Source organism: Emys orbicularis, chromosome 5 (genome assembly GCF_028017835.1).
Source record: "Emys orbicularis isolate rEmyOrb1 chromosome 5, rEmyOrb1.hap1, whole genome shotgun sequence".
NCBI classification, from domain to species: Eukaryota; Metazoa; Chordata; order Testudines; family Emydidae; genus Emys; species Emys orbicularis.
The window spans coordinates 21,856,625-21,875,626 of NC_088687.1; the positions used below are offsets into that span (position 1 = coordinate 21,856,625).

At 42.2% G+C, this 19,002-nt stretch overlaps 1 protein-coding gene across 2 annotated transcripts in view; it reads right to left on the reverse strand.

The window, feature by feature from the left end:
- GRID2 (glutamate ionotropic receptor delta type subunit 2) overlaps positions 1 to 19,002 on the reverse strand; it is a 1,035,124-nt gene that overhangs the window by 192,261 nt on the left and 823,861 nt on the right. For both annotated transcript variants that reach the window (XM_065405037.1, XM_065405036.1), the window contains 2 exons: positions 16,599 to 16,796; positions 2,241 to 2,553 (listed from right to left, as the gene is read on the reverse strand). In XM_065405037.1, coding sequence (XP_065261109.1) covers positions 2,241 to 2,553; positions 16,599 to 16,796 — 511 coding nt within the window. The remainder of the gene's footprint in view (positions 1 to 2,240; positions 2,554 to 16,598; positions 16,797 to 19,002) is intronic.

A 19,002-nucleotide genomic window follows, 5' to 3' on the forward strand; every position in this document is an offset into this window, starting at 1 on the left:
CATACAAATTGAATGTGAAATACTGGATGACATTATAAATGAATCTCTTTTTGCTACTGCACTGGAATCCTGAGGCCCTCTGAGTCTTCATGATTAAATCAGTCTGTAAACTTCATATATTTTTCTATCAACCCTATTAAATTCATGTCTTTTTCTCATCTACCAAATTAAGGGGTGCCCTTCCACCTGCTATTTGAAGGAGACTCGTCTTCCTTGACTCTACACACACAACAGAAACAAAAGGAACATTCACACTTCTCACAGAGGATTGTGAGAAGTGTGTGCTGAAAATCCACATGGTGGGGTAAGCTCTCTCTTTTCAAGTAAAAGCCTCTCTCAGCTTTCCAAGCTTGTGGGCTTCCTCTGCAAGCTTCCCACAGTAGTTTTCGTGCTATCAGCCATTATGTCCCTCCTGTGGCTTTTATTCGTACTGAGTAACTCCTCACACTCCTCATCCTATCAGCAAAAGCCATGCTTGTGAATCTCCTGAGGAAATGTCCTTTCTTCACTCTTTCCAACAACTCTGCCCATCTGTCATCTGGACTATTTTGTTTCCGTCTCGTTCATTTGTGGCTCTCACACTCCATTCTCCATGCTCCCTTCCAGTGCTCATTCTTTCCCCCTCCTGCCCTTTTATATTGGTTTAATATGGCTCACCAGAGTGGCTGGGAATTTTTTCTTTGTCTGCTTACTGAGCACCAAACAGAGGGTCATGGCCTCAAAAAGAGCTATGACCCTAAAACAAGTCAATACATTGGGGAGCAGAGACTTATGTGGAAGGGCTAACGTGGACCATTCAGATAATTCATGAACTTGAAGTGGATAATTAAACAAACTTGGCTCTTTGAAATGTTTAATATGCAGCTTTAGGGGATCACAGGGAATTAAGGATGTTAGGGATGGGGTACAGGTGGTAGGGTCAATATCAAGCAATAATCCCATGGATACACACCATCCATTGAAAAATGGGTTCCATCTGAAAGGTGCAATTGATGCCTGGGCTGTGGGCAGCATGTTATTTGGGGAAAACTTCAGTGCCAATGTCAAGAGCTGAGCTTGGGTGGTTAAGGTGACAGAGGGGATCTTGTGTCTCAGTGAGTCCCTATCAAATTTGCTCAGTAAACAGAAGTGATTTTTCTTAACTGTCAACTCTGCAAACTCAAGCTGGGATCTGAAAGTCAAACTGGGTTCTTTCTGTATCATGGGGTATCTCATGCACCATGACCATCTGGACAACTACCAAAGGGGAGAATAATGTAATTTCTAAAATATTCCATTTCATAATACCAAAGTCAATGGAAGGCACTTTATATATAGAATTTCATCCAGGTTCAAGCTTAAGTCCATGAGCTATGTGGGAGCTTTGAGACTGCAGCAGTGATGGTTGTTTATACAGCAGATGCTCCATGGATTAGCAGACATGTGCATCTATTGTGCCTGTACTGACCCATGAAAGACTGCACGTACAAATGCTAACGGCTATTGTTCCATTTGTCCAACTATTTTTAGTTTTCTGAGTCTTCTACATTCCTTTCCAGAGCCAGTATTTGATTTGGTTTTCTGATTCTGGTTTGTAGTAGTGTTAACCTCTAATTTCTATGTCAGAATATTAAGACATAGTGGCACAAAGTTTATCTACTAAGTCTGGGTCAGCAGTCTGTGATCCTTCAGGGATATCGGACTAAACTTCTGCCCAAGGGGCACGGGTTTGAAGAAACAGAGTATAAATGGCACTGAGGAGTAACCTTAGTCAATCAGAATGCTAGAGGAGACAGAGAAAGTATCCAATAAGATTAAAAACGCCTAGGTGAGACTAAAAAAGGCACAGAAATATTGAGATGAGTCAACAGTAGACATAGTAATAAGACCCTAGTGCACAGGGGAAGATTCTAAATTTAGACCTAAAGCTACCTTCAAAGATTTTCTGTCTTATTTGGCATCAGAACCTATTATGAACATTATTTATGAGTAACCTGCTAGTAAAAGATTAGAATTACTCTACTCAGAGTTGTGGTGACAGACATTGCCTTTTATGGAAGTAGACAAATACAAAGTAAAACAGGCTAGAGTGTAATGATTCTGAGCTTTTCACCACACATACAGAAGGCTGCTGCATGTCAAAAGCTTAGACTTCATGGATGCTTTTAAGCCACCCAGGGATAGAGGAGTCATAAGAATCCATGGTAGCTGGAATAGCATGTATACTTTCCTCTGTGCTAAAGATGAATTTTGCTTCTTACCTTGCTGCACAAAGGATCCATAAACGAACCACATGGAGTTGTACAGTGTTGTAGAAGTCATTGATCCCATCTGCAGGCGTGGTGGGTTGAGCCAGTTCAAAAGGTAGACCAGTAGTCCTACCAGAAGCACAGTGCCAGCTATGCAGGCCCACAGGGAGAGGTCAAATGGTGCCAAACAGGCGAACATGTCCACTGTCTTCTCAGCCTTTCGAAGCAGCAAACCCACTGAGTAGTCCATGTAACGGGTTGTGAAATCTACCACATTTTCCCGATCAGGGGTAATGGTTAAAGCAGAAATCCCTATGTCGGCTCTCTAAGAAAGAGAAAAGAGAATTAATTAACATGAGCAACAGAAAAAAAAATCTTGGCTCTAACTTGCTTTATAGCACCTAAACTTTTCATGGAAAAACTGATGCCAAGGCCAATGTCTTAAGTATGCTGTAAGTAAGTATGAAAATGCTCCTAAGGAGATGAACAGAATAGCTGCACGTGAATCTTACATTTCTTTGACCAAACCTTGGCTGGCTAGACTCAGGCACATTAGTTTCCCAGCATTATTAGTGTCCAAAAAATCAAGAAAAATATTTCAAATACAAATAATAGCTGGAGGAAATTTGCTTTTGGTCATTTTTCTTGGCCTGGCTTATCAGGGACATCATTGTCATAGAGACAACAGGTAGACCTTGTGTATAGTATTCCTACTCAGAAGAAATTAGTTTCTTGACAGAAGCCACATGATACCTAGAATTCTGATGACCCAAGGATCATGACAAAGGGCCACTGCATGTCATTACATTTCATTTGTCCTGGGTTTTTTGGCTGCATATTAACTGTAGAATAATCAATGTCCTATGTGGTTCCTTCAATACTGGAGTTTTTATAGCACTTAAAACTGAGCTACTGTACCATATGGTTACCTGTCCTGCAGGTGTCATAGAATGGCTTGGTTTCACAGACATCTATGTAATTTAAAACAATCCATTTAGGAGCTGAAGGGGATTAATAAAATTCCTTGATCTTATCATCCCAATTCTCAGCTTGTCTCTGAAACATTAGGTCCCTAAAGACAACAGTCACAACTACAGCAGGTGCTATTTTACTTACTTTTCACACATGCAATTATAAGTGCAGTGAAAATAGAAGAGGTACTTCAAGCAGAAACATTAACACTGTTTTTAAAATAAATTCAAATATTGAATAAAAAGACTGTAAACTCTAGATTTTTTTTCCATATGGAAAGGAACATTTAACATACTTAAAGTTGTTACTGGTTTGATGTAATTAGCTTCTACTGTGATTAAAGCTGTATGAGGTCCTTTCTAGGAAACGGAAAAAGTATGAATACTGGAAAGGATCAGCAAATCTATTAATTTATTGACTCTCTTGAGTTTCTTTCATCTATGTCCAAACAAGGCGGGAATTACTGCTACCCAAATATTGAGATGTATGTGATATCTTAAGTGGCATAGCATGGGAATGAAACTGTGATAAATAAAAAGTAGGCAAGGATTAGGATCCAGTTTGAAAATCCCAACTTCGTTTTGACATTTTCTGTCAATATTTTCCGCTACACATAGTACAGCCACACTATTAATCACAATAAGCTTTAGACAGGGCTTGATGTACTTAGTACAAAAGTTAATATTGATGTCTGAACTTAAACTTCAATAATCTTCTACAGTTGTGTGAGTGTGAGGGTGTGTGGAAGGGGTAGTGTTGAGATGAGTTGGGCAAAAAAGTATTTTCAAATATTCATTTGCATAAAAGTCATGGGCCAAAGCTTCAGCAGGTCTAAACCAAGATAGCTCTACTGACTTAAATGGAGCTGCATTGACTTACACCAGTAGAGAATTTGGCCTCATGAATTCACTTTGATTGTATTCATATCCCTTTCTGTTAGTTTTCAGTGAATGATCGTTTGATGTTTTTTGATTCACAGTCAGCAAGAGTCTCAGGAATATTTGTGCAGATTCATCAGAGTGAAGGTTTACACAAGACTCGGTCATGTACTTGAAAGTCACTTTGATTTCCTTCTGCCTCTTTATAAAAGTATTCAATCACTCAGGTGAAGAGCTTAAAGAAAACCATACGACTCTGATGACCTATCATACCCCAGAATAATCAGAGCTGAGAACACTTTGCAAATGACCCACTCTGAAATGTTTTCCACATAAAGTGTACATCAATTTTGAATAATTAACAACTTGTAAAAGTCAAAGTCAGTTCACGAATAATTAACAGAGACAAGGCTAAATGCAATTTTTTTGTATGTTTGATTCAAGTCTGGTGTTGAGTAAGATTTTGTGGTTATAGAGTGACCCTAGCAGTCTCGAGTTGTTCTAATCTCTAGTCTGAGCCGTTGCTGGTTAATTTTAGGTCAGTTATTTAACCAACTGTAATTGTTATTAAAATATTTCCCTATCTCACAAGAGTACAGTGAGGTATAATTAATTTAACATTTTTAAATGTTTTGATATCCTTGGATGAAAAACAATATAGTTTGGAGAGTGCGAAGGATTCATTTAAAAAAACAGGAGATTACTGCAATATTGACTAACTGCAATCATGACTAAAGCTTTTTTAAATAAACAGGTTTTCACAAGAGATGTGTTGAAATGTGTTGTATGGAAGAGCACAGTATCATGTCATTTGTGGAGATGTTGCTTATATTTTACCTCCTTGGAATGAATTGTTCCAAATTTCCACTGCATTACTACTCCAGTACAGTTATCAGCGAGCTATGACAGAGGATCGCCGTTGTTCTAATGGAAGTATTCCATTTCCTTTGTGATATTACAGAAGTCATTGCAATACAATTATGTCTACTGATAAGGCAGTGGTAGTAAAGTGGTAAAAGGAACGGTGAAAGATAAATCCTGTCTTTTCAGTGCTATTGTGTTCAGCGCTGGCTTCAGCTTTTTTGCTGCCCCAAGCGGCGAAGAAGAAAAAAAAAAGATAAAGTTGCGATCGGCGGCAGCTCAACGGCACCGCTTCATTCTTCGGCGGGAATTCAGCGGCGGGCCTGTCCCTCCGAGAGGGACCAAGGGACCCGCCGCCGAATTCCTGCCAAAGACCCGGACGTGCCGCCCCTTTTCATGGGCCGCCCCAAGCACCTGCTTCCTGTGCTGGTGCCTGGAGCCGGCCCTGATTGTGTTCAGGTTTCTTTTTAAGAGGAAATATTACTAACCACATACTTATTTTATTTACTGAATTTTAACCAGTGTATTCCCAGAGAACAATTTCTTTACCACTGATGCCAAAGTAATAATACTGGCTAGTACCACTGTAGTGAAAAGTGCTACTAACAAGTACCAACCTGGTTGCCACTGTACTGCATTTGCTTCATATTAAGTGAGAGAGATCTTTTATGAATAGAGATGTGTTGTATGAACTGCAGGAAAACTGTGAAAATGATTTTTGTAGTATATTTGTAACAATATAATATCTCACTGGGTGATGATTAAGGCTCCACATCTGTCACGGAGGTCACGGAAATCATGGATTCTGTGACTTCTACAGGGGCTAGTGTGGCTGACCCCAGGGTTGCCCAAGCAGCTGGCTCTGGGGCCAGCTGCTCAGGTAGCCTTGGGGACTGCCACACCAGCCCCTGCTGGAGTGACACTGCAGCCAGCTGCTCGGGCGACTCCACACTGGCTGCTGCTTGAGTGGCCCTGGGACCAGCTGCACAGGCCGCTGCCCAGTGGTCCCGGGGCGGCATATGGCAGCTGGTGCCACTGGCCCTGCCCCCCACCCCAGCAGCAGCCCCTAGTCCTCCCCCCGGAGCAGCGGCCCCACCAAGAGTAGCCCCTCCCATAATTAGTGTTCAGTGAGTCATGTTTTGATACCCCCGGGTTTACTGTCGAGTGAGGTCTCATTTTGTTGTGTGTATTAACCATGTAAACATATGAATAATCTATAATCATCACTAAGGCTACAATTTAGTCATGGGTAATTTTAGTAAAAGTCATGGACAGGTCATGGGCAATAAACAAATTCACACCATGACTTTTACTAAAAATAACCATGAGTAAATCGTAGCCTTAGTGATGATTATAGATTATTCATATGTTTACATGGTTAATACACACAACAAAATGAGACCTCACTCGACAGTTAACCAAGGGGTATCAAAACATGACTCATTGAACACATTGGGTTAAATCTGGGCTTCACTGAAGTCACCAGGAGTTTTGCTATTGACTTCTATGGGACCATGATTTTCCTGATAGTACCTATTCAGCACTCCTTTCTCAGGCAAAGTTCCCACTGCTTGCCAAACAAGTGGTGAATTGGACACATATGGGCTGATTTTTGAAGGTGCTAAGCACCTACAGCTCTCACTGACTGAGCTGTGGGCACCAGGTTCTCTGTAAATCAAACCTATAGTAACTACCAGATTTCACCTAATAGTTGATCCATCAAAGGTGAGTGTTCTTAATTATGTACAGATTATGTCAAATTACACAAAAACTAGCAAGTGGAAAAATGAAATGCTTATCATTATCATGTCAAAATAAATCAGAGAGACATTAGCTTTCAGAAGTCAAGGTTCGCTAAGTGCTTCAGAGAAAGAAAGGCAAATGCATGCAATTATGTCAATATTTAGATGTAAAGTTGCCAGTCTAAATTATAAACATGTAAAATACTCCACTCATTAAGTTTTAGGAGTGCCAAAATATTACCAATTATCATAATCTTAGTTATTTTGGTTTACAAACTTAAGTTAAATGAAACTGTGAGAGTTGGTTCATGAAACTGATTGGCTACTGAACAAACAGCAGAGAACATTATTTTTCTTGATATGACCTGTATATGAAACTGTATTAGTCATTACAACATGGTGCTGATGGTGATGTCACCGCTCTGCACTGACACAAGTCGATCATTATTGCCCAGGAAATCCCCTAAACCTTACATGTTATTGCTTAAGTAAACCCTATTACGATTATTGCTCTATATGCCTGAAAACAATCTTATGGTGATTCCGTGCTTATAACTAAGACTAAGGAGAACTGATACTACTGATGCAACAGCCTCTATTTATTTTTCAATCCACCCTTAAACTTGCTCTAATGCGATCTTTCATTTAATTGCTATTTAAGGTTAATCTGAGGATAAATACATACTGATTAATACAACAAGGGCATTATGTCCAATGTGATTTTTTTGATGCAAACATGAGTTTTAAACAAAATACTTTGCTGGCATTTAAAAAAATTAAGGAAAAATATTTATTCCAACAGAAGAGACATTATTTTATGTCAGGAAACACCTTGGGGTTGAGTCTGGCCCAGGGCTGGCCCACAACATTTTGGCACCTGAGGCGGGGAGCTCAAATGATGCCCCCATGCCTCCTCGCTTGGGCCAAAACTTTGAAAGGTCTCAGTTCTGCCTTCTTCCTGTTCTACTCCTCTCATGGTACTGCTCTGCTACCTACCCAATAAAGGAGAACTAACAACTTAAAATGCCTTGTTCAAAAATTTGAAGTAACACTTAACTTTCAAACGCCTGAACAGCAAATGTAACTTTTTTTGTCTGCATAGTAAACACTGGCATTTTCATCTGTTTGAATAATCAAAGTAGTGCTTTCCGTGCCTTCTTGGTTGCAAAGATTTGAACTGCTTCCTGCCGAAAGTCCACAGTCTGGGCCAGCTCATGCTCTATTGAGATGGTTGCAAGGCCGACCAGCCTCTCCTCTATCATTGTGGAGCATAGATGTGTTTTTATTAACTTCAGCTTGGAGAAGCTGCATTCTCCACTGGCAACTGTTACAGGAAGTGTTAGAAGTATGCGCAGAGCAACAAAAGCATTTGGAAAGAGGGTGGTCATCTTATTTGTGCACATATATTCCAGAACAGCCTTTGGAATTGACCCTGCTGAAATGTATCTTGAAAGGGCTTTCAGTTCATCACCTAAATCACTCACATCAATATTGTGCATGTCATCACATGTCAACACTGTCTCTAGTGCCCTGCATTGCTGGTGTAGTAAGGTATAGTGAGGAGTTTTGGAATATCATACAACATCCCAAATATACTGCTGTGTTCCTTGAGCTGCATGAAACGTTCTTCAACTGACTGTATTGCACAATTTAGCATCTGGTTAAAGAATTCAACTTTGAATTGTTGTTTGAGGTCTCTTATGGGATTATCCCGTGCCTCGTAATCAAAATGTCTTCTTCTTCGGTGACTCTTGTATTCTTGAATGGGATGAGAAAATAGCTTCAGTGTGAAGTTCCTCTGCCAACTTCTGTGCACTCTTCAGAATGTTTTGAAATCCCTCATCTAACTGGTAAGACTGTAGATATGACTTTGCTTTGTCCAGTTGTTCCATTGCTCCAGATTGATCAAGGTCAACACCTTGGAGTCTCTTCCTTACAACATTTATTTCAAACAGTATGTCATGCCACAACACTAAGCCACACGGAAATTTGAAGTTATGTATGTTTCTGGTGATTCCATTTCCCTCTGCCACTGTTCTCCCACAAACAGTTCCTGTCATAGCATTATCCTCCATAATGGCAACTATGGAATCATCTATCTTCCCAATTTGGTGTTTGATAGGCTTTGTCGCCTCAACTCGACTTTCCCATCGTGTGGCACTCAGTGGTTTCAGTGTCCGAGAGGATGTTCCCAGATGTTGCTTCAAAATTTGCCATCGATGAGTTGATGCAGAGAAAAATACATAGGTGCTTTGAATTACATGAAAAAATTCAGCAGCCTCACTAGAAGCTGATGCTGCATCACTGACCACCAAGTTCAATGAATGAGAACTGCATGGGACCAAAAAAGCTTGAGGGTTTAACTCTCGGATCCGTGTCTGCATTCCTTTGTTCTTTCCTCTCATGTTGGCACCATTATCGTAGCCCTGACCTCTCATGTTAGCTCTCGCAATTCCTGTATCTTCCAGCTTTTTAAGAAGCACATTTGTCATACCAGCTCCTGTAGTATCATCAATGTCAATAAATTCTAGAAAATGCTCTTTCACAGTCACCATTGCAGGGACATTTTCACTAGGTTCTGTTGTTGTTACAAAATGCACCATTAAAGTCATTTGTTCGGTATGGCTGATGTCAGGTGTGCAGTCCAGAACAACAGAGTAATATCTTGCTGACTTCAGATCTGTCACAATCTTCTGTTTGACTTTTGTTGCCAGTAACTGTATGATCTCATTTTGAATTGTTTTTCCTATGTAGTGGTGTGTGTACATTTCTTGGGTGGTGACTCTTCTTAGATGCTCCTGGAGTACAGCATCAAACTCAGCCATCAGCTCCACAGTTTTAAGGAAGTGCCATTGTTTGGCACATACAACTGATCTGAAGTGCCACGCAGTGCTAGGTTTTGGGTAGCAAGCATTCTCACAATGGCAATGAACCTTTTCAGAACATTTTGCCAGTAAAGAGACTCTGATGCAATCTTCTCTTGATGCTGATCATCTATGGTGGCCGTTAACCTTAGTCTCATCTCAAGCTCTTTCCACCTCTGGAATGCTCTCTGGTGATTTACTGCCTTCTCATGGCATGCCAGATTTCTAGCCAGATTTTTCAGTTCTTTATTCCTGTAGAACCCAATGTGGCTGGAACATTAGACTGGAAGAGTTTGGAACAAAAACAGTATGCACCATTCTGGGTTTTTGAGTACATAAGCCATGGCCTCTCCACTTTGTCACCATTGAGGATTTTACGCCAATAATGTGTTGGATAGAAACTTCTATTTTCATTGTCTTTGGGGAACATGAAGTTTTTCACTTGCTGTGGCCCATGCAGTACAAGGAAGTCCCTCAGGCTACTGCTCAAGTGGGTCCACAGACCTGGATCATCTAGACTTAAGGAATTAAACTCAGCAGCAGCTGTTTCTTGCACCTCCACCACATTCTTCTCTGATCTACACTTTTCTTCAGGAATGTGCATGGTTACATCCATTTGAGATGGAGATATGGATGCTGCAGTAGCTGCCAGGTCACCTGCACTCTGACTAACTGGAAGATCAGGGATCTCCTCACCACTCACATCCTCACTGGGGCCGGAAGGCTCACCGTGAACATTTGTGTCTACGTATCTCTCCTTCCTGCTTAGATAGAAAAGCTTCCTTTGCTTCCTTTCTTTTTCTGAGTGCTGCCCCAGAGGGGTGTTTTCCTTCTTTCACTCATGACTGCTGTTCTGTGCCAGCTATAGTGGCTCTCAACAGTCAATTGAAGGGGGCAAATAAGCAGGCTGGTAGCAGGGCCTGAGTGAGGGAAGATATCAGCGTCTTAAGGGCCTAACTAGCTCCTACTACTTCAATTGACTGTCTGTTCTCCTCAAGTGGGTTCAGGGAAGCAGCAGGAAACAGGAAGCTCCCTGAGAAGCTGGTGTTAATCAGTCCAGGCTCCTGGGGGTGCTAGAGAGATACATAAGAAGCTCCTCCTCCTCTCTCTCTCTCTCTGCAGCTCCCGCTGCTTTCTGTTATTCCCTCTCACCTTTTCTCCTGCCTGCTGTGTCTCTTGTGCCCTCCTTCCTCCAGCACAGCACTCCACCATCTCTGTGCATGTAGAGCAGAGAGAATACATATGCACCAGCAGCAGACACAATTTTCTACACTCTGGGTCCTAGTGGCACCTCCCCACAGTCTGGCACCTGAGGCAGCCGCCTCAGTTTGCCCCATGGTAAGACCAGCCCTGGTCTGGCCCCCACTCTGCCACCATATGCTGCTCCAGTGGTATACATGGGAATATAAAGGGGACACTACATCTGGAGAAGAATTCCCCCAGGGGAGGATCACCATGAGGTTGATGTAAGCAGCCTTATGCATGGTTGATAGTGGATCTGGGGTGTGCACATAGCACTTTGTGCCAAAGCAAAGAAGCACATAGGCAGTCCAGGTAAGGCTGCCATAAATTAAAGCAGTCCCCAAAACTTCTCTTACTTATGCTGGGGGCTGCACAAGCCCCTGATAAAGGCATAAAGCTACCTTGCCCTCACTTTCTTTTTCCCACAGGGCTGTACCTTCTATTTTGTGTCTCTGATTTCACACCTCTGGAGTCCACAGACTGAAAAGTGAAGAGAGTCAGGTAGCAACGGGACATGGGTTACAGTGAACTCACGACAAAGAAAAGTACATAAGTCATCATCATAGAATTTTATGACTGGAAGGGACCTCCAGAGGTCATCTAGTCCAATCCCCTGCACTCAAATACGAGAAGCAAAATTTTAACCTCCCTGGGAATACTGGAGGAGGTGTGCCTGCCTGTCTTCGAGGAAATGCTATGTAGATGCAGCACATGAGGCTTTGCTCTATTTAACACAGGAACTGTGCACTTACTATAGCAACTGTCATCTCATATGGTGCACCTGCTGCAGTGGCACTGCAAAGACATGACATGCCTTCTCTGAGAGAGACACTCAACAATGCATCGTGTGAGTGCTGCTGTTTTCCACCACACTTGTGAAGAGAGAGATTTAATTTTTGAACATGCACAGTGTGCCCAACTCCATCTTGGCTCAAGTGGCAATGTGTAAAGGGCAACCCAGGGGTTTCTGAATGGCCTCCACATTGTGTTGACTAAATTAGCATGTCAGATTTGAATGGAAAAAATCAGTCAATGTCCTATAAGAATTTTTAAAAATAGTTTCAACTTTTAATCTAAAGTGTTCCCCCCCCCCAGGTTGCCAAAGAGGTTTTTGGAGTTCTGGAAGCAAAGCTCAATTCACTGTAAATAAGGAGAAAGCAGGCTTCCAGGAACAGCTTTCACGCCGGGAGAGATAGATCTATGCTGGCTGCTTGCCCAGCAATTCAATAGTCCCTTAAGTGAGGCAGGGAAAGGGAAAGAGAGAGAAGGCACAGTGAACCTCTGCTATTAACAATATCATGGGCTAAAGATCACCTCCTACCTCAATACAGGTCATCGGCTTTGGGCTGCGGTAGTAAGGGAAAAATTAAAAAAGAGAAGGCTGGACACAGTTGTGTGTCAGTGAGAGCCAAGCTCCCATCATAACTTTTCAGCATAAGAGAGAGATTACATCATTCAGAGTCACAGACTGTGCACTTTTAGCACCCGAATAAAACAACACACCTTCAATGACGTGTCATTTGCTTATCAATGTAAATGTCTGATCTCAGAATGATTTTGAGATTCTCCAAGCATCTTGTTATTGGGAAGGAAAGAATACTGTACATGTATTATTAGTGAACCATCTGATTTCAGTATTTAGGATTTCTGGGTTATGAGACAGTCATGTGACATTGATGAAATGTATTTCAATCCTGCGTCAGCCCCAAAGTCACTGAGAATGTGGACTCTTTTGTTTGGGTTATGCACTGTTTCTCAAATGACAAATTGATGATGGTACGTTGGCCATTGCACAAAGCAGCAGATTATGTATCATAATAATTAGAGAACAGAGAAATGATTAGAAAGCAAGAATCTACCTGATTCTATGCCCAAAACATAAGACAAAAATAAATTTTCTTAAATTGGAAAATGCTAGGTTAACTTTTAAAAATGATCACAGCACACCTCTACACTTCCTAGTTTCATCTGGATTTGCAAGAGATACGACTACGACAAAGGCAGTTTATTTTACAAAAGTAAGATGTACAAACAAATACTGTAAGTGCCAAACAACTTTTTCTCACAAGATTTGCTTCCTCAATCCAAGGCCAAAGAAGTCCTGACAATCATTGACTATCCACCCAAACTTTTCAATGTCTTATCTGAAGCTAACTTTTAAAATTCTTGAGGATAACAACATCACAGAGGCTGGATATATAGTAAATACCTATTAAAATAACTAGTCCATTTCCTAGTGGTGTTCTAGTGCATTTTCCAGTCTTTTACAAATAATAGGGCTGCCTCCATTTCTCATGGGTGGTTATTTTACATCCTAATAGACCTAGTGTTATTCAGCAATGCAGAAAAGGTTGACACCATCACTATTACAGATATTTGATTACTACTGTATTCATTTATAACCTACCACCTGGGACCATCCATTTTCCATTTCAAGTGCTCTTTAATTCCCACCTCCCTTCTTAGTCCGCATGCTATATCATTTTACCATTTAGCAGATATTCAATGGGTTTTTTTTAGTGCATTTTACCGCGAGACTTATTATTCAACACTTATCTGCATTTGCCATCTATTAGCCCAAGTACTTAATGATCTAGGTACTTCATCTGATTGCATTGCTCCTTACTATTTGCTGTGACTGCTAATTAAATATCACTTGCAGACATGGAAAATGGCTTCCACAATCAGCCACTAGGTCATTTACATTTGTCATTCCTTTTTACAGCAACTATTATTTATATTACACCAGTGCCCCTAATGTACTAAGGGGTGGTACAGATGCATCTGCAGATAAAGTCCTTGCCCTCTAGAATTTGCATTCTAAAAAGTTAAATCAAACATATGAAGAAAGAAAGCACCATGCAAACAACTATTTCCATGTGACAACGGTAAAGAATCACAGTAAGAGTTGTTTTCTTCTTACCAGGGCCGGCTCCAGGCACCAGCTGAGCAAGCTGGTGCTTGGGGCGGCAGATTGTTCGAGGCGGCATTCTGCCCAATCCTACGGCGGCATGGCCGTTTTTTTTTTGTTCCGCTCCGGCCGCCCTGTAGGGGGCGGCAGCGCAGAGAACCAGAGCGCCCCGCAGGGCAGTCCTCTTCCTTCCCTTCCCGCCGACCGGAGCGCAGGCGGCAGCACAGTGGGAGGGGCCGTGTGGCAGAGCCCCTGCTGTAGCCCTGGCCGCCCCCTTCTCTCTCTCTCCCTCCCCCCTCCCCCAGCCGGTCCCCCTGCACCCACGCTCCGGCCGCGCCGCAGCTTTTTTGTTGTTGTTTTTTTTGCTTTGCAGTACTGGCCGCCCCGGTTTTTTTTGGTTTTTTTTGCTTGGGGTGGCCAAAAAGCCAGAGCCGGCCCTGCTTCTTACACTGAAAAAGGAAGGTTATCAGGATAATGGTATTATCTATAAAGCTGAGTGTGTGTAAAAGTCTCTCCCTCTATGCTTCATTGTACCACTTATGCCTAGAACCTTCCCGAGCCATCCTCCTCCTAGGCTTCCAGATAGTTTTAAGGAAACTATACACATATCTTCAAAAATTCCCCCTCCTCCCACACTCTGCCTTCTTTCCTGCTACCCTTTCATCAATGTTCAATCCCTTGGCCCAATTTTCAGACATTGGCTCTTAAATTGGACGTGCAAAAATGTTGTGTACTCACTGGATGAGGCTGCTCCTGTTACATTACTTTAAGTACATCACATGGTTAAATGAGTCCTGAATTTGGGATGTGCACTATATGTGTTTCTGCATTTACTAATGGACTGGTAGATGGCCTGTGTGGACTCCTGATATCATTAGTATTCCTGCTTTTATACATATGTTAAACATACACACAATCAATTGAAAACCTGCTACTGTATTTACAGTTAATCTGTATAACCACATATCCCTATCATTAACCTCATTCTCCCCTACTTAATATCCCCTCCAATTGTTTGTTCTTTTATTTGTTGCATCTTGTATTAGGTTGTAAACTCTTTAAGGCTGGGACTTTCTTCTGCTGTGTGTTTGTACAGCAACTAGCATAAAGAGGTCTTGATTCTGATGAGGCACCCGGTTGCTCATCAAGTAGTAATAAATAATAATAATGACTTTCTCTTAGAATAACTGAAGCTGGTGAGAGCTGGCCACACTCTTAAATATGACTTTTATCCAACGTTTCATCTATTCCTCCCTCCCCACACCGAGCTGATTTTAAATAAGTATGCAGTTTCATTTTTGGTCTCAAGGCCTCTTTTAGAAAGTGGGGAAATAGCCATTATGCACTCTTAAGTCTTCCTGGATGTTTCTTGATTTGAGTTGATTATTAAGGTAATCTCCTCTTTCTATCACTTCTTTAGATCACTCTTGGATGACCTGAGTTCTTGTAAACTTCAAGCGTCTCTTATTTGTTTCTGTGCAACTTAGTGTACTTTGCAAGTCAGAGTTGCATTCTTGGTAGAAGCTGCATTCTTCCCCTTCTGTTCTGTCTTAAACTGTGAGTGGAGGAAATTGAAGGGTAGAAAGGATGATTTTTGATATCAGAGAAAATAAAATAAAGTAAAAATGTGATCCTGTTCCATTAAGATCCAGGGGCCAGACTGTCCCCAGTACAGAAATAACCCATGGTATAAAAGCTAGGTGTGTGTATGGAAGAATAAAGCTGTAGAAACCATGGATTTTGGAAGGACCAGTGGGAAGGTTACCTTCTTCCATGAGCCAAAGAATAGCTGATACTCTGTGGTTCACATTGGACCTGCACTATCATTGCATATATTCTCTCTGGGGATGCTCAATAGCTGCTACGGAGGAGCCCCAGAGGGAGATAATACAGCTTATTAGCTCCTACTTGGATTTCCATATGGATATTTTCAGACCATACAGTGGATGGCACCTCCCCTGCACTCCATGGAGCTCCATTCATGCAGAGCTCCAGCACAGCAGCATCTGTGCAGGGCAAGAGAGAAGAGAGCGACGCAGTGGAAACAATACTCTTCTCCATTCCCCTGAGGAGTGGAAGAGTAACACACACTTCTCCATCTGCTTCCACAGGGTGACAACCACACCCAGGATTAGCAGGGGCAGGTAACATTTATCTGAAAACTTTACAGCACAACCAAGAAATTTGCCAAAGCATCTGCTGCACAGATTTTTCTTTTCCATTTCAAAGGAAAAAATGAAGGCAGAGGATCAGATAAGTTGGGAAGAGTGAAAAAAAAAGCCAAATAAAGCAGGTTTATTTTGTTTAATTTAGATATGCTATAATATTAAACATTTAATGTAGACTTAAGTAAATGAAGATGGTTTATTAAATACAGATTAACAAATATACTGCTTTCAATTGATGCATCTACATCATACAAATATTATACATCAATAAAACATTTTCTGTTGATCATATACCTTACTTATTATTCATCACCACCAATATTTCTCTAAATGCTATACATTATTTATGTAATGTCTTACTAATTAAAATAACATAGAATTTTCCCCCTTAGGACAGCCTCTTCTCATTCATGGCTGGTTTTGCCAAATTAATTAGGAGGCTGAGGATCGCTGGTTTTTTTTTTACCACATTACCTCACAGTACTATATTATGGTTGAAAAACTGGATGGGAGATCCCTGATAACAGATGAATCATTCCATGTTCATCTTCTCACCATCACTCCCCAGGGCATTGGTAGCAGTATCAGATCCTGTTAGCATAGGCAGTGACCACATAAAACAATACCACTGAACCATCAAGGGAGGCACTTAATGATGCAACATCAATAAATAAGCTACATGCTTATGGGTCATTATACACCTTTAATTTAATAAATAATTAACCTCCTTACCTTAAATACTAGTTCTCCGATCAGTCCATTCCATGACCCATCCTCTTGGGGGCTTCCATACTTGTGATCTGGTGCAACATAAATTTCATATTTAAAGCCAAGGTAATTAGCTAAGGCTTCCAAGACATCTACTGAGAAACCCTGGTATTTCTTCGGTTTTCCCAAAACATTTTCGGACACCATCACAAATGGCTCCTCCTACATAGAGAGAAAGGTAGTAATATAACCAGTTATTGCACTGACTAAAAAGGAGGCTAATTTTTTAAAAAAAATTATCAGGAAATTTTATTTTATGTTTTCAAGAAACTAGAAAATTAACTGTGGGCCTAAAATTGCAGCTCTTACTCACAGTGAGTGATACCTTACTCTGCAGGTAATCCCACTATTTAAATAGGACTAGCTATGAGTAAAGTGGCAAAATTAGACTCAGATACCCAGATTCTGATATCCTTACTCACACTGAAATCATCCCATTGTAGTTACTCTGTGGTCTGTCCCATTTTAGTTAATGGGATGATTTGTGAAGTAAAGAATGTTGATAATGCCTAGAATTTTATTGAGAGTCTCATGCTATTTCTTTTTGAAAAACTAAGTTTTTAGCCCTCCTGTTTGGGAATTAGAAATTGAAAAAGTGATCCAAGTGCATCCTAAAGGCTCAAGAATCAGAAGACAAGCAAACAGAACCCAAAATGTATTTACCAAAAACCCTCATGATTTTGGGGGCCTCACCGAGGATTTTTGAATGGTGGGGGCTGGCACCACTGAGTAAGATGCTATTGAACTGGAGTAAGGCATCAGAGTCTGGTACATATTATTTGCATCTTCAAAAGGTATTATATATAGAAAGAAGATTTCACACTTGTTTTAAAATGCATCTGTGCTTTTTATGTTTATATATATTCAATAAATTATTATTTTGAAATAAGCTTTTGAATTACACTATACACTGTTAATGATGTCTCATAGGCTCTGTTAAATATTATTTGCTGAAGATCTAGTTCTTGCAGATATTGTTAAAGTCATTGATTTGTTTTCTGTTGTATATTTCAAAAATAAGTCAAAAGACTGTAATATCAAATGCCTCTCGGTACAGGATTCTTCTGTTTGGGCAATTTAATTTCAGTCCTGCACAGATATGCACAGAGGATGACTACTCATAAACATGAAGGATTCCACAGGGTTGTCATTTTCTATTGAGTACAAAAATCCGATACATCTGACAAATAAATGCCATCATTAACTAACATTGTAGGCTAAAACTGGACAAGAAGAAGCCACATACTTGAAAGACTAACATTTTTCTTGTCCTTCTCTTCCTCGACGGTCAGGGCCAGCTCTAGGTTTTTTGCCGCCCCAAGCAAAAAATTTTTTGGCTGCCTCCCACCCCACCCCTGGGCTCTCACCCGCATCCCACTGCCCCCCCAACCCTGGGCTCTCACCCGCACCTCCTGCCACCCCAACCCTGGGCTCTCCACCCCACCCGCACCCCCTGCCGCCCCAGCGCTGGGCTCCCCCACACCAGTGCTGACTCCACCCACTCCCCCCTCGCCTCCAGCCGGTCTGGCGCTGGCAGGGTCGGGGAAAGCAGCGGGGCTCCCGGGCCCCACCTCAGCCCAGGGTCCCTCCAGCCGGGGCTCCCGCCTCCAGGACCGGCCGGGACCCGTGAGGGCAGAGCTGGGGGACCGCCCCGGCAGGGGGCTGAGGAGTCGGGGCGGGACAGGGCAGCCCCAGAGGGAGCGGAGCCCCAGAGAGTGGGACGCAGGCCCCACACAGCGGGACGCAGGCCCCACACAGCGGCGCCCCGGGCACCAGTTCCCTCTATGGCCCTGCTGCTGCTCCTGGCCGCCCTGCCACAGCCCCTGGGCGTCTTGGCCGCTTCGCCCAGGCCCTACTGCGGCACTGGGGGGTGGGCAGCCGCCCTGCAGCACCTGCAGGCGGCTCCGTGCGCCCCGTGGGGTAGCCCCCAGCCCAAGTGTCCCGTGCTCGGAACCTGCCTGGCCATACGGTGCTGGCGCTGCTCCCCGACGCGAACCGCAGCGGCTCCAGGGCGCCCCCCCGTGCAGGACGCGCTGCTGCCCCAAGCAAAAAAAAAAAAAAAAAGGATGGCCAGAATGCCGCCCCTGAAAATGTGCCGCCCCAAGCACGTGCTTGGTTTGCCTGTGCCTGGAGCTGGCCCTGTCCACTGTGAACTGTAAACACCAGATTATCCATTTATAACATGACAAGACAAACTGGTTGACATTATTTTAAATGATTTCACCTAGCAGATACTAAATAGATTATTTTAAGAAGCAGGTGGGTTTGCCTCTAAAAACATGACTTTGCAAATATTCAGCAAAGGATGTCCTTAGTATCTGACATTGCATTGGTGAGTTAGTTTGTCCATAGATAAGACTTCCCAGTT